Source organism: Phacochoerus africanus, chromosome 2 (assembly GCF_016906955.1).
Source record: "Phacochoerus africanus isolate WHEZ1 chromosome 2, ROS_Pafr_v1, whole genome shotgun sequence".
Taxonomy (NCBI): Eukaryota; Metazoa; Chordata; class Mammalia; order Artiodactyla; family Suidae; genus Phacochoerus; species Phacochoerus africanus.
In genome coordinates this window covers 111,466,978-111,494,940 of record NC_062545.1, presented here as the reverse complement: position 1 = coordinate 111,494,940, position 27,963 = coordinate 111,466,978, and the positions used below count along the sequence as shown (strand labels likewise).

General features: G+C 43.8%; 1 protein-coding gene across 5 annotated transcripts in view; it reads left to right on the top strand.

The window, feature by feature from the left end:
- TLN2 (talin 2) overlaps positions 1-27,963 on the top strand; it is a 469,337-nt gene that overhangs the window by 251,848 nt on the left and 189,526 nt on the right. For all 5 annotated transcript variants that reach the window (XR_007133078.1, XM_047766192.1, XM_047766194.1 and 2 more), the window contains 6 exons: positions 16,163-16,334; positions 18,747-18,844; positions 20,156-20,285; positions 21,339-21,491; positions 23,475-23,617; positions 25,210-25,337. Coding sequence is in view for 4 of the 5 variants with exons in the window: in XM_047766192.1 (XP_047622148.1) it covers positions 16,199-16,334; positions 18,747-18,844; positions 20,156-20,285; positions 21,339-21,491; positions 23,475-23,617; positions 25,210-25,337 (788 nt within the window). In the remaining variant the exon portion in view is untranslated. The remainder of the gene's footprint in view (positions 1-16,162; positions 16,335-18,746; positions 18,845-20,155; positions 20,286-21,338; positions 21,492-23,474; positions 23,618-25,209; positions 25,338-27,963) is intronic.

Sequence of the window (27,963 nt, the reverse complement as noted above, 5' to 3'; positions counted from 1 at the left end):
CTGGTGGCCACTAAGTCCTGGGTGGCGAGTACCATCTGAGAGAGGAGTAGGTGGCATGATAAATTGAGTCTTGAACAAAAAGTAGATCTCCCAGGGTTGAAAAGTAACTTCTTCTAACACTATCTGGAAGGTTGCCTTTCTCCCTAAATCTTCGCAAATCCTCTCTTATCTACTCAAACCCTGTCCTTTGTTTAAGGTTGAGTTTTGTTTTTTTTTTTCTGCTGTACAGCATGGGGACCAAGTTACACATACATGTATACATTCTTTTTCCTCCCCTTGTTCTGTTGTGATGTAAGTATCTAGACATAGTTCCCAGTGCTACACAGCAGGATCTCATTGTAAATCCATTCCAAGAGCTATAGTTTGGATCCAATAACCCCAAGCTCCCTATCCCTCTCACTCCCTCCCACTCCCCCCGGGCAGCCACAAGTTAAGGTTGAGTTTATATCTCACCCTCAGCCTAATGTTATTCCCAGTTGACTCTATCCAAAGCCCTGTCTTCATTCTATGGATTCCTCTTGTCAAAGTGTTGATTTTCTTAGAACTCTCTGGTTATCTCTCTCAGGGGAGTCCTCCCTCTGGGAGTGGGCATGTGAGCATTTAAGCCTACTTTAAGCCCACTGAATGCAGCTTCAGCCATTTTCTTCATCCCTCCACCCCTCTCCCAGCACTCAGCACAGTATCTTACATTATAAGTGACTGGTAAATGGTTACTGACAGACCAGTTACCGGCCCCCTCTGCTGCTTTCAACATAGCCCTGGAATCTGAGTCTTGAGTGTACCTGTGTTGATGAATTATTTGCACCCTAGATGGTATTTCTACAACTTGAGGTAGTTGTTTCGAACGTGAGGGGTAGATTCCACAGAAGCTTGTGAAAATAACTCAGTTGAGGGATGGACTATTGAATGGAATCAAAAGTTGCCTGGAATAAAAAGGCCTGGGGAGCTTCCTGTCTCTTTGTACAATGGAGGGGATGATTGTACAAGGAAGATTAGAATCATTGAAAATGGTCTTGTGTTGCAGTTGAATTTATTTAAATTTCTGGAAAAAAAAAAGTATGCTATAATTAAAGGCAAAATAAATCAAACTCAAAAAATACAATTTTACCACTCCAGTAAAACTCTACATAGTCTTTACCACATTTTCCTGTAAAAATCCTAAATTCTACGTATTATTCTCTTTATCCTACTATGAGAAGCATTCTCCACATTGCAGTAGAGTTTTTTTGGGTGGTGTTGTAGTAAGGCCATGGCCCCTGGAAGTAGTTATATGCAGGTTAGAGTCCCACCCTCCCATCACTTACCTGCCACTTTTGTGACTTTAGGAAATATATCCATGTACATATGCCTTTGCATACATCAGTAGCTGTGTCTGTGCCTACATCTCCATAAACAAGACATGTATTACTGCATATATTAAGCTGTGCTCTTAGGTTGTGTCAAAGTTGTACTAATTTTCTCTATTTAGGAAAATTGTACTAATTAAAATCTGAGTTGAACCGTGAGTAGCCATAGCACCATATATTCGTTTGCTATGGCTGCCATAACAAAGAACCCCAAATTGGGTGGCTTAATTAACAGAAGCTGACTAACTCACAGTTCTGGAGACAAGAAATTCAAAATCAAGGTGTCCTTTGGAGGGCTGGGGAGGAAGGATCTGCTTGCTCCAGGCCGCTCTCCTTGCCTTGTAGATGCCTATCCTTCTATGTGTCTTCACATTATCTTCCTTTTATCCATGACTCTGTGTTTAAGTTTCCCCTTTTGCCTTTTTTGGGGGGCCAGCAGGGTGCACCTGCGGCATATGGGAGTTCCCAGGCCAGGGGTCAAACTGGAGCTGCAGCTACATCACAACCACAGCAATGTCAGGTCCGAGCTGCTTCTGATACCTACACCACAGCTTGCAGCAACACTGGATCCTTAACCCACTGAGCGAGGCCTGGGGTTGAACCCATATCCTCATGGATGCTAGTTGGGCTCTTAATCCGCTGAGCCACAAAAGGAACCCCCCTCCAATTTTCCCCTTTTTATAAGGACACCAGTCATTTTGGATTATGGTCTACCCTAATGACCTCATTTTACTTACCATAATTATCTCTATAAATACCCTATCTCCAAATAAGGGCACATGCTGAGATTCTTGGGATTAGGACTTCAAATACAGATTTTAGGGTGGTGGTGAGGACACAATTCAATCCATAAGAGTGTGTTAGGTGTTGTGTTGGAGGACAAGAGGAGTGTCAATTTTACAAGCCAACACTGACAGTTAACAAAACATTGTTGCATAATTCTTGTAGATGAAGCACTCACACTTTGGAAGTTAGGAAATTCTTTGGTCCTGCTGTTTCTTTAGAGATCACTTATCCTTTGTTTGCCTCTGCCTGACTGGTCCCTGTGTTTCTTCTGCTGCTGCTTTAGCTTAAGTTTTGTACTTGTTCTCAGAATTGTTTTCCAAGAAGTAGTGTAGGTCTTATAGTAGTAAATACAACACTGTCCTTTTTTTTGTCTTTTTAGGGCTGCACCCATGGCATATGAAGGTTCCCAGTCTAGGGGTTGAATTGGAGCTGTAGCCGCTGGTCTGTGCCACAGCCACAGCAATGCCAGATCCGAACAGCATCTTCGACCTATATCACAGCTCACGGCTACACCAGATCCTTTACCCACTGAGCGAGGTCAGTGATCAAACCTGCGTGAGATTTGTTTCTGCTGAGCCACGATGGGAACTGCAACACTATCTTAACATAATACTTAACAATACTGTAGTATACTCAGCTGTGCTGTCAAGAGTTCATTATTTCATGTCATAGCCCTGGGGACATGTTTCTTTCTTCCCTTGGTTCTTGATGAAGTAAAATTTATGTACACAGACTTAAATTTGATTTGGTTTTGTCATTTGGAAAAATAAATCTGATCCATAACTCACTGATGAAATTGGCAAGACTTTTGATTTGGCTTTATTTTATTAAATATGGAAAAATGGTACTCCATCAGAGCACTTCAATTTAGTTAATATCTTTCTTGTAATTCTGGTACAACCTACTACGCAGTTCTAGAAACCTGAGCTTATAGAAAGCAGTACATTGATATTTATCATGAATATCCATGCTATTTTCTTTAGTAAAGTCTAGTCTAATCCTTTCTTCTGTCATTTCTACTGTATTTTAAAATTTATTTTAAGCATCTCTCTTTTTCTGCCTCTTTCCTGTAAATCTGGTTTATTGTCCACGGCAGATGTTTCCCCCTGTTCATGCCTTTGTCAACTTGTCTTTTGATGTGGTCCTTTACTCTTGCTAGCAGGATTGTTCTGTGGGGTATATTGAACTGTAAGATCTAGATTGATTATTGGCTTTCCCAGTTGTTAATGCATATTCATTGAGTTAACCCATTAATTAAAATTAAACTGCTGATATCTGAACATTCAGATTTCATTTTTTTCTTCTTGCTTGAACATTTGGGTTGCTCTTGAAAAATATTGATGATTCCTTTAAACATAAATAAATCTAGCTTAAGAAATAACTTCTGAAATAAAGATTAAGAGTTTTCAAATAGAAAAATCCTATCACAAGCCTTATTCATAATAGTAAAAACTTACAAGTAGCTGATGTACACAAAAAACAAAGATAGAACAAAGTGAGATGCCTTGCATTGCAATCTTATGCATCTATTTAAAACAGTGTTTCTAAACTGTTTTCAATACTGTGGAAAATGATTTCTGGAGTTCCCTTCGTGGCTCAGTGGTTAATGAATCCGACTAGGAACCATGAGGTTGTGGGTTCGATCCCTGGCCTTGCTCAGTGGGTTAAGGATCCGGCATTGCTGTGAGCTGAGGTGTAGGTTACGGATGCGGCTCAGGTCCCATATTACTGTGGCTCTGGTGTAGGCTGGTGGCTACAGCTCCAATTCGACTCCTAGCCTGGGAACCTCCATATGCCGAGGAAGTGGCCCAAGAAATGGCAAAAAAAAAAAAAAAAAAGATTTCTTTGTCATTAGAATGGGGGGAGCATCACGATGCAGAATTACATAGAGACTCATCTCAAACTGCATAAAATTGTGCATAAATAATAAAAGGACATGTATCAGAATGTCAGTGGTGCTTATCTTTGGGTGAGGTGGAGCCAGACAGGAAGTCCAGATCCAGGAATATCTGGGTTTAAACCTCCCCTTGCACCTGTATGTGCCTGTTGCTTAGGAGATACAACTTCTGAAGCCTGATGATAATCAGAGTAAATGACCGCTTTCATTGATTCACTAAGTCAAGTGCATAGTTCAGTGTCTGATGGGTAATCGTGTAACCGATAAAAGTTCAATCTCTAATAAAAAATAGTACTTATCTCAGCCATTTTACCACTCTCCTAACATAAGCACTACCTTCATTTTTCCACATTTCTTTCTGTTTTCAGCAGCACATGGTTGGAGACAGAGCCCCCAGTGCAGTGGCCTCTGTCCAGCCATGTGACTTCTGTGTCCTGGTTGCCTTCCCTTTGCCTAAACTCCTTAACATGGATTTATGGTGAAGAATCAGTGACTTAGGAAAAGGGCTTAGAGCCAGGGCCAGGCACATAATCACTTACATGTTCCTGGCTGTTGGTATTGGTTTGGTAAATTTAAAAAATAAATGTAGGTAGGAAATGCAGGAGAATGGGGAAAGTCAAGCAAAGATGTATCTGTATCTTGTGGAGTGCCAGGCTTGATGACGTCTTAAGTCTGAGATTTGGGATACCACAGACTGTATTAAGTGTAACTGAAACATTGCAATTTTTAGGTATAAAACAAGGGTGATCTTGGAATGACGAGCCACAGAAAATGAGGATCCTTTGGAAAATCTAATCTCATGAGTAAATACTGGGATTAGTACTCTGATAATATGCCAATGAACTTGGAATCTCCAGAAATGAAAATTTTAGTCACATTCTTCGGTTTATTTCCATTCTCCACGTAAGTGCCAGATTTCTGGGTCTGGGCTTCATCAGAAATGCACTTCTGATTTATGGTTAATGGATTAGAGACATAGCAGGAATATGTTTTTAATACTCTCTTTTTTGGGGGTCAGAATCCATCCTTGCCAAAACAATGCGCTGTTACCTTTTTGAGTGATGTATAATGCTAAGGGTTTGTATCCTCGAATTCATTGGTCTGAGGTCAGCAGTGAAAACCCCTTCAGTGAAAGAAAATGGAGGTGAGCTAGTAAGTGGCAGATTTCTTCAGTTTCTTAAGTGAAACCAGTGATGGTCTGCACTGTCACTTCATAGCTGAAGTCCACACTCGGCAAATAACCTTCAGTCAGGTATATGCTATTTTAGCATTAAATTAGCCACAAGCAGGTGACCCAAGGACGAACTTGTTGCGGTTCTTTGCTTGCTTGTTTGTTTTTCCTTACTTTTTTTTGGCCACCCCGCAGCATATGGAGTTCCCAGGCCAAGGATCAGATCCGAGCTGCTGCTGCCACCTATGCTGGATCCTTAACCCACTGTGCTGGGCTGGGGATTGAGTCTACATCCTAGCGCTCCAGAGACGCCACCAATCCCGTTGTGCCACAGCAAGAAGGCCATTGCGTGCGTTTGTTTTCACACATTCTCCCAGGTTCAGTTTGGAACACACCAAATATTTTTTCCCATATCATTGTAGAACAAAGCTCTCTCTTTTCTTCCAAGTAAAAGCTAGTCTATCTGTACCTGTCCGGGGTTGGGGGCTGCATGTGCATTTAGTTAGATTTTGTGTTTATTAGCATCAGCAGTAACCTAAAGAATCTGCTTTCTTAGGATTTTATATGTTTGTCACCAAGAGCTGGAAGAAATAATGGGATGTGTTTATTCCCAGTTAGCAAAGTGAGTGGTACATAATTCACCATCCTCCTGGTCATGACCTTCACTTTTTTTTTTCTTTTTTCCTTCCTTTTTTTCTTTTTTTTTTAAGACCTAACCTTTATTTCTCTATCCTATCAATTTTTGTAAACAGCCTCAAATCATTTGAATGACTTCAGGGCTAAAATAATTCAAAATCAGTTAAATGTAGAGCTTTCTCCCTTACTTGTCAGAGGAAGACAGTAGCTGGACTGAAAGGTTGAATGCAGGCGGACTGAGATGTAAGGCTGGTTCATTCAGCTGCCTTGGCCAGCACACGCCAACAGTGGGACTGTGCACAGCCAGTACTGCCTTCTTGGTAGTCTGATGGCAAGTGGCTTACCCACCCTCCCAGATCCTCTGTCTTTAGCTGTGAAATGGGGATGAAAAACAAAACCCACCTATTTTCCTTTGACACTGGTTGAGCACATCAAGTGAAAAGACATGTGTGAAAGTACCATGGAACTTCTCTGTGCCTCATGGACACAAGGCAGAGCATCTCCTGGTTGTGGTCAGTGGGGCTTCAGCCTGGGAAGGCTGCAGGTAAGTGCTTTAATAGCCAAGCCCAGGAGAGAAGAGGGATTCTGCTGGCTGGGGTGGTTGGAAAGTCTAATTTCTGAAAGCAAAGCACCATGCTGGTGAGTGACCAGGAGGAATGGAGAAGCATGGTGGTGCATTTCAGAGAGATGTATGCCACACAGATGTTTTGCAGGGATTATAAATACATCTGTTAAAATGAAGAGTCTGTACAGTGTGTGGGGGGGTGAGGAGGGGGATATCGGTGAATGGGGGAATGGACTCTTGAGCAGTTTGGACCTGATTACCCATATATTTCAAAGTGCTATGTGCATTAAAAATCAGCTCTAAGCTCCAGTTGTCCTATGATGGATGCCTAGGTGTCTGTTCCCCTTCCTTTTAGCAGGTCCTCCTGTGCTGCTCTGCTCATGCCCCCTTTTCAACTGGACCTTACTCAGGATTGGTCTGCACTAAACTCCCCCTCTCTCCTAGGAATTTCCTAGTAATCGGGAATCATCTTTAATAAAGGGCAGCTTTCAACTCATTTGCTTGAAAGTCTCTGAAGCTTAACTTTCTAAGACAGTGGTAAATGCAGATACCTGCTTTTATAACAAAGTTTAATTGAGAGCAAATCATTACAACTATCAATGTACTTAATGATGAAGTTTCAGGAGTCAGGGCCAGGAGCCAACTGGGGATGGGAGGGTAAGTTGGAGGGATCCTGTGGGGCTCTAATCATACTATGTGCATAGCCATCTCTGTACGTTGTGGCCGCATGGAAGGTCTGCTTATGGCTTGCTACCACTGTGACCTTGAGAAGATCTGTTGATCACAAAATTAGAGTTTCTTCATCTGAACATGTAAAACACTCAGATTTCCACCCCCCATCATTCCATATTTTGTTGTAGGCATTCCTTGGTTCTCTCTCTCCCTCCTTTTTTTTTTTTTTTTTTTTTTTTTTTGCTTTTCAGGGCCACACCTGTGACATATTGAAGTTCCAAGGATAGGATCGGAGCTATAGCTGCCAGCCTACACCACAGCCACAGCAATATAGGATCCGAGCTGCATCTGCAACCCTCACCACAGCTCATGGTAGTGCCAGATCCTTAACCCACAGAGTGAGGCCAGGGATCAAGCCTGCATCCTCGTGGCTACTAGTCAAGCTCGTAACCTGCTGAGCTACAGTAGAAACTCCTTCTTTGGTTCTCTTGGTGGAGTTAGAGGTGCTAACTTGCACCTCCATCCATGTGATAAATAAATATGAATTGAGCCCTTCTCTTGGCAGGTACTTGATGGTGAGCAATACAGTGGTTCCTGCCCTTGGGGGGCTTCCCATTATTCCTGACTGGTGTGGATTTGATTCTTTTTTGAGTTTCTCAATTGCCAAAATGGAGATCTACATCTTGTGAGCCATGAGGTTAAGCATCTGTGGTCAGTGGAAATAGCTGTGGTTGAGTGGGAATAGTTGGGTCTGCTGGATGTTTGCCCTCTGTTCATCCTTGATTCAGGATGTGTAAATAATTCCTAGTGACTAATTTAGTAAAAAAAAAAAAATCTGTTTACGTCTTTCTGTGGTGTACATAGTAATTCCATAAGCATTTATTAAGCATCTACTGTGTGGTGGGCACTGTGCCGTGGCCTTGATATTCAAAGTTGGCCATAACGATGCAGTCCTTGCTCTCAGAGGACAGTGGGGGAGATGACCTCTCACGGCAGATGTATTTCTGACACTGCGTGTGGTGTATGTATATATATATATATATATCTTATTGCTGGTATACTGAGACAGACAAGTATACACAGTGGGAGCCCTGCAGGTTGGGGGCATTTATGAGGTTTGCAAAGCAGCCCTGGGTGCTTATCTAGAATTTTCGTTGCTGGCCCTGCCTGCAAAGTTCACACCTGCATGGGGGGTTAATCATTTCTCCTGCGCTCCCAACCACCTGACCTTTTAATGACAATTATTTTTAGTGGAAGTATTCCAAGTCAAACAACAGTCCTGGCTCCCTCTGCCTCCCTGAAAGAGCACTAGAGAGACACTCTTAGGCGAGTGCTCTCTTGGGTTTTCTGGTCTCCTCACCCTGGTTACAGAAGTGGGGATGGGGAGTTGGTGTGATCATCTTGGTGTTTTTCCAAGGGGGCTGTTGGACACATAGGAAAACCTCTTCAGCTGTGTTTGCTTACTGTTTTCTCCAGGCTTTTTAGCTGGAGCTCTTACAAACTGTTGATGTGGGAGACGAGGAGAGTCTCTCCAGTCAGACTCTCACTTCTGGCGTCTCACCAGCGGGGAGGTGAGATGACTGAGGAAGGCCTGTGATGCCCTGATAAAGCTGGACTGGAGATGAGACCAAAATGGGAAGCCTGCCTTCTCTCCTCCTGGCCCCTCCTTAAAGACACCTGCCTCTCAGTGACTGGTGGACATGGTGTAACTTCCCAGATGGTGACCATCACCTGTGTGTGCCTGGTGGGCTCTGTATGGTGTCTGAATGGGCAAGGAGAGCCCCAGGGTACCTGAGCACACACGCCCAGGAGACTGAGACAGAGGGCGAGACTCTGGCTCTTGCCAGTTCAGGGCATCTTTGCATAGATGTGACCCAGTCATGAAGGGCTCTTACTTGTCAGATGAGCTTTCCTGCTTCCTGCCTTACACAGGAGCAGGTCAGGGGTAGAGAGAAGAGGAGGCTCTTTCCAGGGTTTTTATTAGAGAGCAGAATTGTTCACAGGGGAGTGAGATATACACACAGATGAATGATAGCTTTTAGATAGGCCCACACTTTATGCTGACATGCAGTTATGTGATGCATGCTGTTACCAAACAGAGCTGTATTTTGCCTGCTGGGAGAGAAACAGACCTAGAGAAGGAGTCAGGACAGCCATTGTCATTGGGTCCAGTCTTCCAATGGGTGAGAATGGAGTTAGGGGCTGGAGGGGGAGGACAGGAGTGGTGGGTAGCTTTTATTCTCCACTGAGGTGTGGTGGCCTGGTCCTGTTGTCCTGCCAGCTGAACACCATGCCTCTGACGTATAGCAGCAGAGTGTGCAGAGCCAGTGGCACCTCAAGTATGTGGCTCCTGGGCAGGTGGCTTCTTGGCAAGCCCTAAGGCAAGGGCCTATTGTGATGCCGGCTCTGCCGCAGAGTGGGGATTCCCTCCTCCCCCCCACCTTGGGCTCTTGGATAGAGGGAATTTAACTAACATCCAAGAGAAACAGCCTAAGTTCTAGGAGTTTGCTGATCCACAAAAATATTCACCTTCACAGTTCATCCCAAGATAGTTCTGCCTCTAGAAAAATCATGTTGTATGGTTTGAATAAGGATGAAAACAGGAACTGTATAGTGAATGGGGTTACTAGAAGGTGAGCTCTAACTAGGCATGAATCTTGTCTGACTTTGCTCCCTAATGCCTGTGATAGTATCAAGTATATGATAGATGCCAAAAAAAACAATCAGATGAATTTTGCAGCTCAGGTGGTGGCTGAATATGCTAGATGTCTTCCAGTGTTTCTCCAGCCACCATGACTAATAAATGATAACAACAAATCTTGACCCAGCTCTTTCTCTGTGCCTTGGACACATATGAACTTCTTTGGTTCTCTGGCAGTCTTAGAGGTAGATTTTTTTCTCATCCCCTATTGTAGAGGGGAGGAGACTGAGGCAGATGGCACTTAAGTGACCAGCTCAGGGCGGCAGCTGGTCAGGCAGGGGTGGGGTGGGAGCATTTCGTGGCCCTTACTTACCAGGGCAGAGAGCCAAGGGGTGGTTGCTCAGCCTGGCCAATGGTGGGTGTTTCTTGTGGAGAGGAGGAGGTCTTGGCTGAATTGGGCTTGTTTGTTCCAGAGAGGACTGGGTGAGCCTGGGCAGCTTGCGCCACTGCCATCACACTGGGCTGTTTACAGTTCCCTGGGACTGAAAAGTGTTTACTTGAAATGGAGAGAATGTCTGGGTTTCACCACTGGTTCCATGGGCTCATCTTCCACAGTGAAGGGCACAGAGGGTTCTTGCCTTGGTCCAGGCGACCTTTACACATACAATCAGGGCCAGAATGGTCACAGTGAGAAGAGATTATAAAAAGGAAAGTAATGGACGTTTTATGCATTTATACCCTGTCTTTTAGCCAAAAATGAACACAGACTTAAGGTCTAATCAGATAGCATACATCCAAACTAGGGCAGAGGGAAGACCAAGAATAGGATCATAAAATAGAGGAGGATTGGAGAATAACAGCCCTGCAAGAAACGGTACACACGTTCAGCCAAACTGGAAGAGAGAAAGGCTGGTCAGCTCCCCTAGGCACCCAGCCTGGAGGGGAAGGAATTAGCAGGAGGGGTGAGGGCACAGACACGGGGACCTGAGTGGCCGGTTGTAGTCAGGTTCAGTGCTGTGTTGACCTGAGAACATCACAGTGAAGAGGGAACGTCAAGTTTGATCATGACAAGTTGTCAGAATTCCATGATTTTCTTAGTGCTTGAGCAGATCTGCGGTGAGACATCAACACCGCTGTTGAATACATGCCCATCTTTCACCGACATCTCTAGGTTGCTTTGTGCTTTAATCCTACTTTCTTTTTGCTGTAAGTCAGGACCTTGATTCCAACAAATGTCTGTTCTGCAGACTCACTTTTAAGAGCAGTTGTTAGAAACAGCTTGTGGCTGTGGGATGATAAAGAATCCGCCACCCACTTTGGTCTCAGACCTCACTGAGGTTTTCCTATGTGGGCAGTCCTTTTGCGTGATAGTAATAGAAGTAACTTGACTTATAATTTTGTCGTTTATAATGCATTTTTATGTACATAATTTGCATTTTTAAAGAGACATTCCCATGCAGGAAATTGTCAGTCTTGCTTTATGCTTCATGTTTGGGAACACTGTGTCATAATAAAACAGAGAACCAAGAATAAGTGATGGGAGCCTTGTAGTTTTTGACCACAGTGCAGAGCTCTTTGAGAGCGGCCGATTTGCTTTTTCTTGTCTTTTTGTGTAACGTGTTCCCTTGTAGTGCTATTGTTGCTTTTTGCAGTGGTTGTTTTGAAATAGTAAAAAACTTGAACACGAACTTTATAATGAATCTCTGGCATCCTTTGTTGTGTTGAACGTCTTCCCTCAAGTGAGGGTAGTGGCCTCTCTTTTGAGATGCCCAGAGGAGACAAGGGGAGGAGTTGGCCAAGCATCGTGTGTCTGCTGGAGGGCTCCTTCCAAGGGAATTGGTTGCTTCCTGCTCTCTGAGGAGCAGAGAGAGAGCCTCTAAGGTGTGGACAGGCTAGGACTGAACCTGGACCACAACTTTCTAGTCCAGCAGCCTTTGCTTGAACCAAAGCTTGCCCACTCCTCTACTCTCTTCTTGCACACACCTGGGCAGCAGCAGGTATGGTAAGGCACCTGGGACTGTGCCTGGTGCCAAAATAAGGGGGAAACCACACCTGGGTAGATGCTACGTCGATGCAGAGTTTGCGGCAACCGCATGGTAAATACCCTCTGGATAACGAGCCTTCAAAGCATCATCAGAACCACCTCCTGTTCCTTTGCCCCCTCCAGCAGGCCCCTGGACCTGCCATGCCAGCCCTTCTCCTCATCTGCCTCATGAACCCACTGCTCTGGCCTCACCCTCCGTTCATCTCTAATCCTTTGCCACAGAGCTCCAAGCTGCCATCTAGGTGCCCATCTTCCTGCACCTTGATTAGCATTTAGCACAGGCAGTGCCTCCTCCTGCTGGATGCACTTCCCTTGGCCCCAGCCTCTCTCCATGCCCCTCCCTCCCCTGCCACTAGGCCCACTTGCAGGTTCCTCCTCATCCTGATTCTAGACCATTGTTCCAGGATTTAGACCTCAGGTCTCCTCTCTCTTGCTCACTCCCTAGATGATCTTTCTAGCCCCAGGGATTTGAGGATGACGACACCCCCCCTCCCCCGCTTGCCCCCACCATTGTATTTCCAGTTTTGCACTGACTCTGCCCCACCTCTCAATGAATCATCCCGAAGAAATTCATTAGTGGCTTTTCACCCCAAACCAATGCCTCCAGCAGCTACCCTGCCCCCCACCCTCAGTCATTGGCTTCTTGTTTTTCTGGTTGTTTTGGATAGACACGTTCCTTCACTGTCATGCTGTTGGTGCTTCTCTTCTCGCCTGCCTCCCACCTTTCTAGGCTTCATTCCTTGATGCCGCACCCGCAGGCTCTGTCCTGCAGTCTCTCTGTTCCTCCCTGGGGGCTTTTCTCCTCCCTCCCCTGTGTCTTCTTCATCCTGAGCTCCAGTGTGGACTGTCCTGCTGTTTACTTCTGCTCTCAGCCCCATGTGGTGGCTCTGTCTTTCCCCGAAATTGAGTCTTTCTCTGCACAGCTATGGGACCAAGCATTCTTTCGCTTTTCAGGAAGCCCCCAAATTGACGTAACACTGTAAATCAGCAATAATGTAAAAAATACAAATTATTATAAAAAATAAAATAAAAAGTTTAAAAAATTAAAAAAAAAAAAAGAAAGAAAGCCCAGCTGTTAGCCTTGGAAGGGATTTACACAGGGATGCTTAGGCTGAACTACTTTTCTGTTCCCAGAGAATGGAAGATATTAATCACCCCACATTCTCTGGTGCTTTGGGTAAAAGGCATCGTTGTGTTCCATGGCCTTTCCCGTTGGCTGTGGCCGTTATGCTCATGGATCTCATTGGTTTGGGAAACCCCACAGTTGCCACCAGCCCCATGGAAAAAAGCCATGGAGCAATTGACAGCAGAGCAAATTTGTCAGTCTATCTCTAGAACTTATTTATTTATTTATTTGTCTTTTTGCTATTTCTTGGGCCGCTCCCACGGCATATGGAGGTTCCCAGGCTAGGAGTCGAATCGGAGCTGTAGCCACCAGCCTACACCACAGCAACACGGGATCTGAGCTGTGTCTGCAACCTACACCGCAGCTCATGGCAACGCCACATCGTTAACTCACCGAACAAGGGCAGGGACCGAACCCGCAACCTCATGGTTCCTAGTCGGATTCGTTAACCACTGCGCCACGACGGGAACTCCTAGAATTTATTTTTTATGAAGTATAGTCGATGTATAATATTGTGTTAGTTTCATGTGTATGGCATAGTGATTGAGTATTTTTGCAGATAATACTCCATTATGGGCTTTATAGGTTATTACAAGATAACGGCTATAATTCCCCATGCTGTGCAGTCTTTCATTGTTGCTTATTTATTTTGCACACGGTAGTTTATATCCGTTAATCCTCTACCCCTCTTTCTCCCCTTTGGTCATCGATCACAAGTTTGTTTTCTGTATCCGTGAATCTAATTCTGTTCTGTTTATGTATTCATTTGTATTATTTTTTTTAGATTCCACACAGAAGTGACACTGTACCATTTACATTTGACTTCTTCAAATTGGAGAGTTGGTTGGTTAAATAGGCCTATAAAAATGGTTGGGTAGAGCCTTTTACAGGCAGACCTTGTTTTATTGTGTTTCGCTTTATTGCCCTTTGCAGATACTGCATTTTTTCTTGTTGTTTGTTTTGGTTTGTTTGTTTTACAAATTGAAGTTTTGTGACAACCATGAGTCAAACAAGTCTATCCGTGTTACCATTTTTCCAACAGCATTTGCTCCCTTCATGTCTGTGTCCCATTTTGGTCGTTCTCTCAGTATTTCATTATTGGTTTTGTTGTGGTGATCAGTGATCTAAGGTGTTACTCTTCTCATGTTTTGGGGAGCCATGAACCACACCCTTACATGAGATGGGGAACTTGGATAATTTTGTGTTCTGACTCCACTGACCCACCGTTCCATCATCTCTTTCCGTCTCCTTGGGTGTCTCTATTCTCTGAGACACAACCCTTTAGTTGCCTCTAAGTGATCAAGTAAATGGAATATATATATATTTCAATGAAGAAAATATATGTATTTGAGAGGTTTTTGCGATGTACTGGTATTACACACTTTAATAGACCACAGTATACTGTAAACATAACTTTTATGTGTGCAGGAAAACCAAAAAAATGTCTGTGGTTCACTCCATTTCAGTATCTATCCATTTCCCTGTGGTGGACAACATCTCTGAGGGGTGCCTCCATATGTGGCTTTACAAGTCCTCGATATTACACGTGGAAAACCATCAGATATTTTGAACAACTCTGCCATATCAGCAATTGAGCCACTGCCCAGGCTGTAGTAAATAAATTTTGTTTAGCACAGATCATCATTGAATAGTGCTGTTGTTTGTCGAGAAATCTATCTTGACATTCCTCAAATAAGAAATATTTCCATGTTTTCACAGACAAAATTCATGCAGAATGTAAGCAGACGTCAGAATGACCTTACAGTTGGACAGCCTCAACGGGTGCTTCATGAGAGCATGTGCACATCCTGCCCATGGGTACCAGGGCATCTGTAGCTAAGTGACAGTAGTCACTTGATATCAGGAAGCCAGCAGTCAGTGAAGCTTGTTGAGAATGAGGCCCTGGTCACCTTTTGTCCTCTCTGCCTGTGGCTGCTTCATTGCTTCTTAGCACTTGGATTCCCAGGGAGAGCTGTGGTCCAGGTTTACTACCTGTAGATTCTCTAATAAAAGACAAGAGAGGAGTGTGAGCTTAAAGTTCCTGTGGATTTATGTTCTCTATGCAGCTCTAGGATTCTAATAGCTACTAACTATGAAGTGCCTTATTTTGGCTGCCAGGATGATAGTGAGCTAGGCAAGGGTGTGTTGGCTCCTCAAGTGCAGGGAAGAGGACTTCCCTTTTTTTAATTAAAGTATAGTTGACTTACAGTGTTGTGTCACTTTCTGTATGCAGCATAGTGACTCAGTCATGCATTCTTTTTCTTATACTATCTTCCTATTATGCCCAAGACATCCATTGATAGAGAGCAGCCTGGTAGTGGTGGTGGCGGGGGTCACTTTCTGGTAAGGAATACAGCACATAGTTGAAATAAACCATAAGCCACCAACCCAGAAGAAATGTATTAGATAGTTGGACTTAAAATTTATAAAGAAAGCCTTTATGAAATAATTGAAACCTGGCCGAAACCCCTGTCTATTTTTAAAGCCATTGAACTGGCTAAGAAGCAAAACTCCCAGGAATTTGTCTGAACGAAAGAGCCGTTAAACTGGGGTTTTCTTTTCTTTAGGACTTCTAAAGAGTGTGAGACTGTCTGGCACACCGGGTGTTGAAAATCAGCTGCTCTGGCCTCATTAGTGATGGCTGTGCCTTGGCCTGGCATTGATGTCCCCCCAAGATTCAGTTCTTCCCTGAATTATGCAGGACAGATGCCGTGGTAACTCTTTGACTCTGGGTGAATGGAGGCAGGGTAGCCAAAGTGCAGTGAAATTGGCAGTCTTCTGTTGAGGGGCTGGCCTACAAGCCGTCTTCTGGTAAAAATATGGTGGGGTTTTACTGTGAGATGCACTCAGAAGGCAGAGGTACTTCTTCCCTGTCCCAGGAGCCGCTGGAGGCGGGGGAGGGGGCACTCCACAACTGAGGATGTTGACAGGCATCGTCAGGAAGCAGCAGTGGGCACCCAGGGCCTCCAGCCTGTCACCTGGAGGACACTCACCTGGGAAATTCCACTTGCCCTTGAGGAAACCCCAGGTACAGGGCAGCCTTGAGGAAGGAGCCTTGGTGAACTTGAGTGGTTCCCTCCTGCCACCCTGTGATAATGGTAACTGAAACTGTGCTGCTGTCCTATTCTGAACTTTTCCAAAGCTGCTTTTCTTGTTTTTATCCAAAGCCTTGTCTTTAATTGCTGTTGGATTCTCTTTGATTTTTAAAGCTCATGCTGAGTCTGACATTTTTCTCTAAGACCTTTGAATATCAGGGTCTGTCCCTTTGTGTTTTCCAGACGTTCTAAGTGAGAGTCTTCAAGTCGTCTGGGAAGATGGTGGCCCTGTCCTTAAAGATCTGTGTGCGCCACTGCAATGTGGTGAAGACCATGCAGTTTGAACCATCTACAGCCGTGTACGATGCATGTCGAGTCATTCGGGAACGGGTCCCCGAGGCACAAACTGGTCAAGGTAGGCCCTTGGCTATTGGCTGGCTGCTTGAAATGCATTCATATGTTTTTCCCTTAGAAGCTAGGGAAACGGAGTCTCTGAGTGGTACACAGACCCATTGGTATGTATATTTCAAATGTTTCATCTTCTCCTGGACATTTCTTGCCTCCTGTGTGAGGCTTATTATGAGGCTTGTAATCACAGTGCCCACAACTACCACTGAGCCATTGTCATGGTCATCGTCATCATCATCATGACCCTTCCATAGGTCAGCATCATGCTCTGCAGGTTACAAGTCACTTTTTGCTTTAAAGCCCGATAGCAAAGATAAAGCTGCTCTGATAAATACCATTTTGAATATCATGAACCCTGTTGCATATGCATGAAAACTTTCTACTGCCAGCAGCCTGGAGATTGGAACTGCCATCAGGACCCAGGGAAAACCTTATATTTCACATACTTTGCAAGGGAGTCTAATCTTTATTCTAAACCTTAAAAAAAAAATGTGATACAGGAGTTCCCATTGTGGTCTAGTGACATAAGAACCCAACTAGTATCCATGAGGTTGCAGGTTCCATCCCTGGTCTCACTCAGTGGGTTAAGGATCCGGCATTGCTACAAGCCGTGATGTGGTCACAGATGCTGCTTGTATCTGGCATTGCTGTGGCCCTTGTATAGGCCAATAGCTGCAGCTCTGATTCCACTCCTAGGCTGGGAACTTCCATATGCCATAGGTGTGGCCCTAAAAAGAAAAAACAAAAACAAAAAAATGTGATACATGGATAGAACTAGAGACTCTCATTCTGAGTGAAGTGAGTCAGAAAGAGAAAGACAAATACCATATGATATCACTTATATCTGGAATCTAATATATGGCACAAATGAACCTTTCCACAGAAAAGAAAATCATGGACTTGGAGAACAGACCTGTGGTTGTCAAGGGGGAGGGGGAGGGAGTGAGATGGTTGGGGAGCTTGGGGTTAATAGATGCAAACTATTGCCTTTGAAATGGATTAGCAATGAGATCCTGCTATGTAGCAGTGGGAACTATGTCTAGTCACTTATGATGGAGCATGATAATGTGAGAAAATAGGATGTGTACATGTATGTGTAACTGGGTCACCATGCTGTACAGTAGGAAAAAAATAATGTATTGGGGAAATAAAAAAATAAAAAATTTAAAAAATAAAGTAAAAAAATGTGATACATGTTTTGTTTAATGTTTTGTTCAGCTGTTGACCACCATTGATCTGAGTTTAAACAAAATTCTTTCATACAATTTTATTGTCCATTTCCCTTTATCTTCTCTCTTCATGTCCAGCCTTTATTTAGTATTTGGCTGACACCCAAGAAACTGAAATTACATCTAAATTAATAAGCTTTTAGTGTGAAAATGGAATAAAACCTCCTTTATAAATTGGAAGCATAAAAATCAAACATTCAAAGATAATTATTGCTAGGCATGGGTCTTCTTGCAAAGATCGGTTACTCACAAAACTGCTAATCTTTTGGTCCAAAAGCAATGTTTGTATTATTCAAAACCCTGTTATTTCTAGATTTTCCAAAAATCAAAATAAAGTTTGCCCACATCCCCAACCTTACTCCAAGATCTGGTTGTCCAATTATATGTGGTGTTTTTACTTTTCTGTTAGTGTTTTTCTCCCAGATTTTGAAAGCTTTGTTTGGATAGGGTTGCCGTGTAGCTCCAGTGGAGATAAACCTTCCCAGGTCTTCAAGTTATTGTTGGAAGACACACCAGGAGCTCTGGCCCTCATCTGGGTCTCTGAGGTTTCCTTGAATCATGTTTAGGAAGAGGGGATTTTTGAGGCAGGAAAGGATGCTGCTTTCTTCCTGCCTCTACCCTCTTACCCTGGGTCAGATGGAGGGATTTCCGTGACGATCACAGGCTTGAAGTCTCCAGCTTTACTCATAATTTGGTGGTATGGGGAGCAGAGACATTGTCTCCCAGGGAACTCATCCTTTTATTTTGTAATCCGCATGGGGTGATGGAGGGATTATTCTAGGTGTCAGGTCTCCACTGGCCCCTCTGTCCCTAAGAGGCCTTGGGCTTATGCCATTGCTCCTGTAGTTTCTCCCTAACAGTCATGGGTTTTCAGCCTGGCTTTTAAAGCACGTGATATGAAACAAAGCCCAATTCCATTAGAAGGAATTGTGCACTGCTTTTTTGTGTCTCCCTAAATTCTACACACACCTACCCCCCCACCTCCATCCTTTAAGGAACATGAGGTTTGTATGAGGGTGTTGGTTTTGCAGCTCATCTGCTTTGGTCCCAGTGGCTGCTCGTGCTGTCGAGATGGATACCCACCTGGTGAAGGAGACCCTCCTCGCCAAGTCGGCAGGCACAGGGCCCGGAGGTCACTGATGGCTTCATCCTCACTTTGTCTTTTCCTTTTCTTCCTCTCTGTCTCCCAGCTTCTGACTATGGGCTGTTCCTCTCGGATGAAGACCCCAGGAAAGGCATTTGGCTGGAAGCGGGCAGAACACTGGATTACTACATGTTGCGAAATGGGGTATGCTGTTGATTTTTTTTCTTTTTTTTCCATTACTTTGTCCTGAGCTTTCCATAGATGCCAGCATGATTATGCATCAAAGACAAGGAGAGACTCAACAGTCTATTTTGATTCAAGAGCATCTTAATAGTTTTGATGTGACATACTTTGTCAGGGCTGTCCAGGTGCGTGATAGGAAATATCAGCAGTCCAAATTCTTCTGGCTCCACGGAGTCATGAAGGCAGTGTGAGGTTATGATTTTAAGCTGTTTCTCCGTGCCACCGTTGGACTTGGTAGTTAGGAAATAGAGCATCTTCCTGTATGTAGGTAGGAAGTACCCCGGTGACTGGTGATAGAAAGTAAGGATAGAGAGAGAATGAAAATATAGTCCTAAAGTTAGTCAGAGTAAACATTAACCAGTGTTTTACTTATAAAAAAGCTCATGTTAGGTGTGTATTTAATAACTATCAGTAGTAGTAACAACAAAAAATAGTTGTGTTATTTTTTGAAGAAATAATGGGTAAAACAATGTTAACAAGGAGCTATAGTCTATGTAATAACCTATAATGGAAAATAACCTGAAAAAAATGTATGACTGGGTCACTTCTGCTGTATACCTGAAAGTAGCATGGGATTATACATCAACTGTACTTCAGTTTTTTTAAAACAGTGTTAAATACTCTGTTGAGCTTAACTTCTGAGATATACTGGGTTTTGGTATATGAAGTAGAGATACTGGTAAGAGTAAAACATGAAGTACCAATTAATTTTCTTTCCATAGTTCAAATTTTAGGAAGTGTAATAAAAGGGAAGCCTCTATTTAGAAATAAGTCTCAAACTTGTTAGCCCAGTTGGGTCTTGCCATTATTGTGTAAACCCCTTTTGCTGTGATAATACCACTACTGTGAAGAACTATGGCAGTTTTATTCATGTCCTCATTCTAGGTATGTGTATATGTGTGTGTGTGTGTGTGTAACTATAACTGTGTATGAGATCATTTTTAAAAGACAAGTAGGAATTTTCCTCTGCTAGTTCTCATTCTCAGCCTTTTGGAACGACATATACTACTGTCACTTTACAGGGGTTGGTTTTCAGGAACTAAAAGCCATAAGTAGTACCTTTTATGGGTGCAATTTGACTATCAGACTTTAAAGAAATCTTGATGAAAGCAATTTAGCACTGGAGATTCTACATCAGGGGCAAACATCTCAATGAAAACTTAGAAGGGGGCCATCAGAGGGGGCCGGGGAAGAGTCATTTTTTTAAAGAGATGTGTCTGAGATTATCTAGTTCCCCACACAATGTGAGATGTTTGTCTGATTTTGCACTAGGATATTTTGGAATATAAAAAGAAACAGAGACCTCAGAAGATTCGGATGCTGGATGGGTCCGTGAAAACAGTGATGGTAGATGACTCCAAGACAGTTGGGGAGCTCCTGGTCACTATTTGCAGCAGGATAGGTGAGTGTGCACATGCCTAGCTTCTGGCTTTTGTTTTCAATAACAGGCCTCCTCCTTTTCCACCCCCTTCGTGTGTTTAGGCGGTTTCAAATGGATCGTAACACACAGACTTGGCCCAGTCTCAGGAGAGTGTGTTCACGCTCTTGATTTGTAAACCCACTAATTGCTGTTGTGATCACTTCTCACTGAGTCACACATGAGAGCTTTTATTTCCCTTTCAAAAACAAAAGGAATTTTCAAATTGGAAGCAGGGTTTTTTAAAATCATGTAATTCTGTCTCTCACCCACGGCTATGATTGTGTGTAAACATCACTGACATCCAGTATCTCCTGAAGACCAGGAGGACCACTGGTACACTTATTAGACATCTTTTGTTCTCCTCACTTCTGTTATGCTCCTCAGGGATCAGATCTATCTCCTTTCTACGTGAAGCCCCCTGCATATTTGAAAAAAGTGGCTTTGCCTTTCTTAGTTTTCTCTTCATGCATAGGAAGCCCAGGTCCTTCAAACGCTGCTTGCTTGACGTTGTCTTGTGCCATCTCTACTTTGCTCTTATTACTCAAAATTTGCCAGGAGACTTCAACATGACATTTTGTCTTTTTTTTTTTTTTTTAGGACCATGCCCACGGCATAAGGAGGTTCCCAGGCGAGGGGCCCAATCGGAGCTGCAGCCACCAGCCTATGCCACAGCCACAGCAACGTGGGATCTGAGCTGCATCTGCAACCTACACCACAGCTCACGGCAATGCCGGATCCTTAACCCACAGAGCGAGGCCAGGGATCAAACCTGCATCCTCATGGATGATAGTCAGATTCGTTTCTGCTGAGCCATGACAGGAACTGCCAACATGACGTTTTAAATGTGCCTTAACTATCTGAAGATCCTCATTTGTGGCCTTATGTCTGCTCCCTGGGGGACCCTGACCCTCACCCTGGCAAGGCTTCTTTCTGTCATTTGCCCCCAGAAACTCCTAGCAGTGTTAAGGCCCCAGGATGAAAGGCGTTGATAGCAGTGTAGTCACTGATTGTAATAACTTAATTGATGATTTTTAGGAATTACAAACTATGAAGAATACTCTTTAATCCAAGAAACAATTGAAGAAAAAAAAGAGGAAGGGACGGGTACGCTAAAAAAAGACAGGACGCTGTTACGAGACGAGAGGAAGATGGAGAAGTTGAAGGCCAAGCTTCACACGGATGATGACTGTGAGTGCCCGAGGAGACACGTGGTCCTGCCCGGGCTCGCTCCTCTCCCTTCATCTGGATGACCCAGCACAGGGGTGTTTTTTCCTTTATTTCATCTATAAATGCTTTGAACTGGGTCCCGAAAAGATAAAAACTCTGAAGGGAAAAAAAAGTGATGATAATACCCTTTCACATCTAAACAGTAATCTCTTATTATTGGATACACACATCGTGTTCACATTTTCTCCATTGCCTTCTAAAAAGTTCGTAATTTTTTTTTGTCTTTTGTCCTTTTAGGGCCGTACCCACTGCATTTGGAGGTTCTCAGGCTAGGGGTCGAATCAGAGCTACAACTGCCGGCCTACACAGCCACAGCAACACAGGATCTAAGCTGCATATGTGACCTATACCATAGCTCACAGCAACGCTGGATCCTTAACCCACTGAGCGAGGCCAGGGAATGAACCCGCAACCTCATGGTTCTTAGTCGGATTTGTTTCCACTGTGCCATGACAGGAACAGGAACTACAGTAATGGTTTTTTTTTTTGAACAGAGGTCCAAATAAGGCTGGATGATAGGTTGTTGACTCTGAGTCCCTAGGCTTTCCTGCCATCTTGTTTCTTTTTTCCTTTTAATTTTAGGAGAAGAAACCAGATTGTTACTTTTTGAACCATTTTCCCATCCTGGATTTTGTGGATTGCATATCTGCACTGTCCTCTAACATGTTCATCTGTCCCTTCTAATGCCTGAGAGCTGTGGGCTTAATCAGATTTGTGTGTGTTTTCAAAAGTAAAGATGCCTTTATGGTGTTGTGTACTTCGGTTAGGAAGTTGAATTCGGTTGTCTCCTTTTTTCTGATGTTAACAGCCACCATGACCATTGCCTGGATCCATTATTTCCTTAGGGGTTACAAAACAGTAATATAATTCTACCATAGGAAAGTCCTTTGCTACAGCCACAGAGTTAATAATATACAGAAAAGCCAGTATGGATACCCTATGTGTCCCCCAATCCTGTGCTTTGTGCACCTGGCTGCCTGACAATACCCCCACACACATACAACACCCCCCACCAGGGGAGGGTCTTATTTCATGCACAGTTCAGACCTTCCCAGCCTCTGTCTTTCACTGTCCCTGCTCCTGATGCTGCTTGATGTCATCCTTGTCATTATGTTTATTGATCTTCAGTGGGGCTTTTGTTTGCGCTGACCCTTTCTCCATCTCTCTCTTTTTTTCTTCCGCCTTATTTGATTTCCATTTGCATACTTCTTTCCCAGTGAGACCTTAGTAGGCAAATCCTGAGGATTTTTTTTACTGTGCACCATACTCTCCCAGGTACTGTGGGAAATGAAGTCAAGCCAACACATTCCCTGTGCTAAAGTAATACATACGTGCTCAAAACGTGTATGTTCAGCCCAGGGAGGAATATAGGAGTGAGAGCTGTGGGAAATGTAGAGGAATGATCCTTCCCTGTGTGAGTGTTTTCTGAATGAGAGGGAAGCTGGGCCTTGGGCAGGGTTCTGCCACCCCTACCCCTTAGTGTTTGGTCCTCCCATCCCCCAAATACTTTCGTTTTCCTCCTCTTTTCTACTTAAAGTAAGAGGTAGTAGTAACTCATGATGCTCAGAGTTTACAAATTGTTTCACCTGATCACTTTTAACTTAAAAGAAAATGCCACCTTGGTTGTCTTGGCAGAAAGTGCTCATTTCCTTATTTCTTTTCTTTTTTTCCTCTAGAGGGAAGGGGAATAGTATAAATTTGTTGTGGGGCTTTCCTAACTTAGAAATGGCTGCAGACTTTCTCATTGGCTTTTTCGTGTGTCATATGATACATGTACAATTACTTTGCAAAGTGAAAAAGCTCAGATCTAATGGAAAATGTAACTACAACTGAATATCAGCATTCTAGAAATCCGCATCTGTATCACACTGCTATTTTGGTTAATCCCCTTGAACCAAGAGGAAAAATAGGCAGAGTTCTTTCATATGTCGTCTTGCATTGCAGTAAATTGGCTGGATCACAGCCGAACATTCAGAGAACAAGGAGTAGATGAAAATGAAACGTTGCTGCTTAGACGGAAGTTTTTTTACTCTGATCAGAATGTGGACTCCAGAGATCCTGTGCAGCTGAACTTGCTCTATGTCCAGGTACGGTATTTAGTGCTTAGATGCTGAGGTTGGTGAGCTTTCCAGAGCTCTGGTGGTGGTTCCTGGTGAAGAGGAGCAGGGTTGGTCTCCTACCAGGTCTGTGACATGCACCGTCCAGGCGTGTTTGGTTGTGGTGCAGGTTGACATCCACTATGAGCTACTGGTTATTGGTTGGCCTCTCACTGGGGGTCCTGGCAGCCAGTCCCATCTCCCTCTGTGTGGCTTTGTGGTGCTTTCCTGGCTTCATGCTCACTCTAGCTTTCTTAGCCCAAGTCGAGAGTACAAGGGAATACTGATCAGAAAATCAGTACTTCTCATCAATGGAATGATATTCTCTCAATGGCCTTTTTTGTCTTTACCACTGACTGATGGTTTAAATTTAGATGAATCATTCAGCTTATCTGAGTTGCAGTTAACCAATATGTAAGAGGTGGGCTTTGCATGAGACAGTCTCCAAGGTTACTGTTGGCTTCAGGAAAACATCTATCTTTCTCCCTCTCAGTTCTTTCATTCTTCTATCTCCTCCTTCCCTTTCCTCTCCTTTTTATCTACTTGTCAGCTTATAGAATAATGCTCCGGTCAGCAAAATACGGTCATGGTGTCACCTGTGCGTGTAAATAAAGCTTTGTTGGAACCACAGCTCATTCGTTAACGTATCATACATGGGTCAGTCCCCTTATGTGTTACGTAATTGTCTACATATTGTCTGTGGCAGCTCTCATGTTCCAATGCAGAGTTTGGTAACTGTGACAGAGACCACATGACCCAGAAAATCTAATTTTTTAATGGTCTGGCCTTTTCAAGGAAAAGTATGCTGAGCCCTGAGATAGTAGATGGAAGGGAGGGCAGGGAGAAAGAGGCTGGAAGGCCAGAAGGGAAGGGCGGTATCAGGGCAATAAGCCAGTGCTTGTTGGTTTAAGACTCAGAGCCATAGGTGAGGGTATCCATTTGGGTGTGCTCTGGGGGTCATTCAACGAGAGAAAGGAAAGACAGAAAGAGAAAAAGGAAAGAGGAACAGCCGTGATGGGTCAGGAAATGGGAGTGCAGTGGGCTCCTGATTGCAGTTCTCTGCATTTGCTTATCCTCTGCTTCTAATGTCTGCAGTATCAAGTTCGAGACTGTTCTCTCTCTGTAGGGATAGGGGTTGGATTGATTTTACTTCCAGATAATTTTTCTGTTAGTTTTATCATTTACGATCATGAAAAATACATTGTATTTCTGTTTCCCTCTTTAAGAACTGGGTCATTATACAGGGATTTCCCTTTGCCTCTGTACTTTTCATGATCACTTCTACCTCCCCAGATGACACTCAAGCATTAGTCGTAATATGCTGGACATTGCTGATGTCCTCCATCTCTAGACAGTTTAAGGGCAAGGACTCATTTTCCCTTTGCCTTCATTCTGCTGTGCCACGATCATCCATGGTGTCTTAATGCCTCACTCTGGGTTGGCTGGCACATTTCCCCTTGTTCTGCAGAGTAGGTATGCTTGGATGCAGGAGCACAGCAATGAAGAGACGGTGTCGCTCCACCCCTCCCCCTCCCCTCCTGCCACCAAGCTCCTGATGCTTTTCGCTTCCTCTTGTGTTGCAGGCCCGGGATGATATCCTGAACGGCTCCCACCCTGTCTCCTTCGAGAAAGCTTGTGAATTTGGTGGATTTCAAGCCCAGATACAATTTGGACCTCATGTGGAGCATAAACACAAGCCTGGATTCTTAGAGTAAATGAGCTTTTGTTTTTCTTTTTTCCTCTTCTTTTCAGTATTTATTTTTGAGCTCACTATGTCATGTACACACCCTAGTTTCAGGCAGTTGTGAGATTGTGAGCTTTTACTCAGCTTGAGTATCCAATGAAAATTATGGGCCTTTGGAAAAGCCAGAGGCCGGGAAATTCAGCGTTAGGATGACTGTAAAGATGACCTGCCCCACGTTGGGACAGTGTGTGGTATCCTCTGGCCCACGGGACCTGTGGCATCTCTCCATGCTCTTGTCCAGGGTGTGTCTGGAGTTGAGAAACCCACTTCCACCATCTTCTGAAACCTCTGCCCTTGAGAACATTCCTTCTTCATACCAGGCCAAATTTTGTCATATTTAATTTCTTTTTAAGACTCCAGTGTTAGAATGACAGAATATAAAAGAGAGTGCCTCACGTTATTTCTACAATCTTGGGAAATCTTCGTGGCTCTGAAAGTGTAATGTTTAGCTTAAATATTGGCTCTACTCTTTCCACCCATCTGGTCTTTGCTTCTCTTTTATAAAGTGATGGGGGTGATTTTTTTCTGGCTCAATACTTGCAGGCTCAAGAGAAAGCTAACACTTTGTCTAACTCCTTAGAGTTGGGTTACCTAGAAATGCCCTGCAGACAAGCCCAGCCATATGTAGGCTGCTGTTTGTCAGAGGTCATCTTCCCTTCTGTGTTGATCTGGGCCTCTCCAAGGATTTTGTATGTTTCTTCTCAGGTAACATTTCTTTCCTTTATCTCTTTTCTTTCTGCCTTTTCTTTCTCTCTTCTTCTTCCTCTTAGGTCAGATGAACAAACAATCAAACAAACACCACTGCAGAATCTTAGCCTAATCAATATCATGCTCTCACCTAGAGTGCAGCCTATAGAGAGGCTTCTACAAGTGGGGACGTGACACATGTACTGACTAGGGGTGAGCGGCTGTCGGCTTTTCTGTAGGATATGCCGGTGAGAGATGCATTGAGTAGCTCATCCATTGTATTGTGTCTGAGTGTGTTGAGAGGAGAGGATGACCTCAGTGTGTACTTGGCCCTTGACCCCACTTACACTGCGCCCAAAGGTACAAAGGAAATGTGACTTTTCTCCTGGTGAGAATGCCTGCCTGACAGACTGTTGGATCTAAACACTCTACCCTTAGGTTAATGAATCCCCGGTTGCTTTTCCAAAGTGATGCCTTGTCCTGCAGTAGGCCATACAGTGACCCTGAGTCTGAGACTGGCTCTGAGCGGGTCCTATCAGTGACTTTGATCTGCATTCTCTAAACAAGTCGTATGGCCAAGTGTTCGTCGGGGCTGCTTCGACCCAGTTGGTCCAGCTTCCTTCCTGCAGGAGCCTTTCTCTCTGTTCTGATACCCCCAATGCCTTCCAGAAGAGCATGTGGACACAGTCTTTTAGTAGTTTCACTTTCCTACATTCTGCCCTCACAACTGGTCCCTCAGATACATTTGCTGAGATAAATATGGATTATTGTCTTGGAAATTGATAACAATGAGAGCTAATGAAGCTCCGGACAGAGGACACAAACTTTGTTTCTTTGAGTAACTGATGGAAGAATAGGAGAAAATGAAGAGAAGATTTATGAACCAAAAGTTTTTTAAATTAAATGTTTAGGTTAGGCTTTCATAGCTGTAAGACCTTGCGGCCCTGATGAGATGATGATGCAAATGTAGCCATTCAGTGGGTGCTTAAATTTGAGCTAGCCTGGTCATTTCATCCATGCCTTTTCTTTTGAGTTTTTGAACAGACAGTTCTTAGGTCTCCTTGTGAATTGAGAAAGTGGTGTATTTTACACTACATGTGCAGAAGAAGAAGCAGAGAGAGGAGAAATGTCTTGTTCTTGGTTACATAGGATTTTTCTGCAAATAGCTGCTGACTTCTCACACTGGGATTTACATCATTTACGGAGAGATTCTTCCTTGAAGGGCAACGTGGTCTCATTCACTGGTGTCCCTTCATGCAGCAAAATTAGGAAAGTACTTAAAAATGTGATAACAGATTCTTTTGTCTCTTTGCTCTGTCACTGGTTGTGCCTGCTACATCTCAGCGAATGTTGTTATACTACTGACCAGCTTGTATGGGGATTACAAACAGTTGTCAGAAGACCGGTGTTGCTCTTACACTATCTCCCGTGATTTATGGACTCTCAGATGCTCCATTAAAGATGTCACTTCTAATCATGGGAGGCCACCAAGGTTAAGCAGTTGTGTTCAGTTTTCTTTTTTCTAAGACTACGGTATGGAGTTCATGCCGCTAGTGGTATGCATATCCTTACTCAGATTCCAGATTAAAACAAATTTATTATGGTTAGTGACAGTTATTTTATTCTTATGAATTTTTTTTCTTTTGTCTTTTTAGGGCCGCACCTGCGGCATATGGAGATTCCCAAGCTAGGGGTCTAATCGGGGCCTACGCTGCAGCCACCGCAATGCCATATCTGAACCACGTCTCTGACCTACACCACAGCTCACGGCAACACCAGATTCTTTACCCACTGAGCAAGACCAGGGATCGAACTCGCAACCTCATGGTTCCTAGTCAGCTTCTTTTCCACTGCGTCAAGACAGGAACTCCTTTTCTTATGAATTTGATTGACTCTATAATTAGAC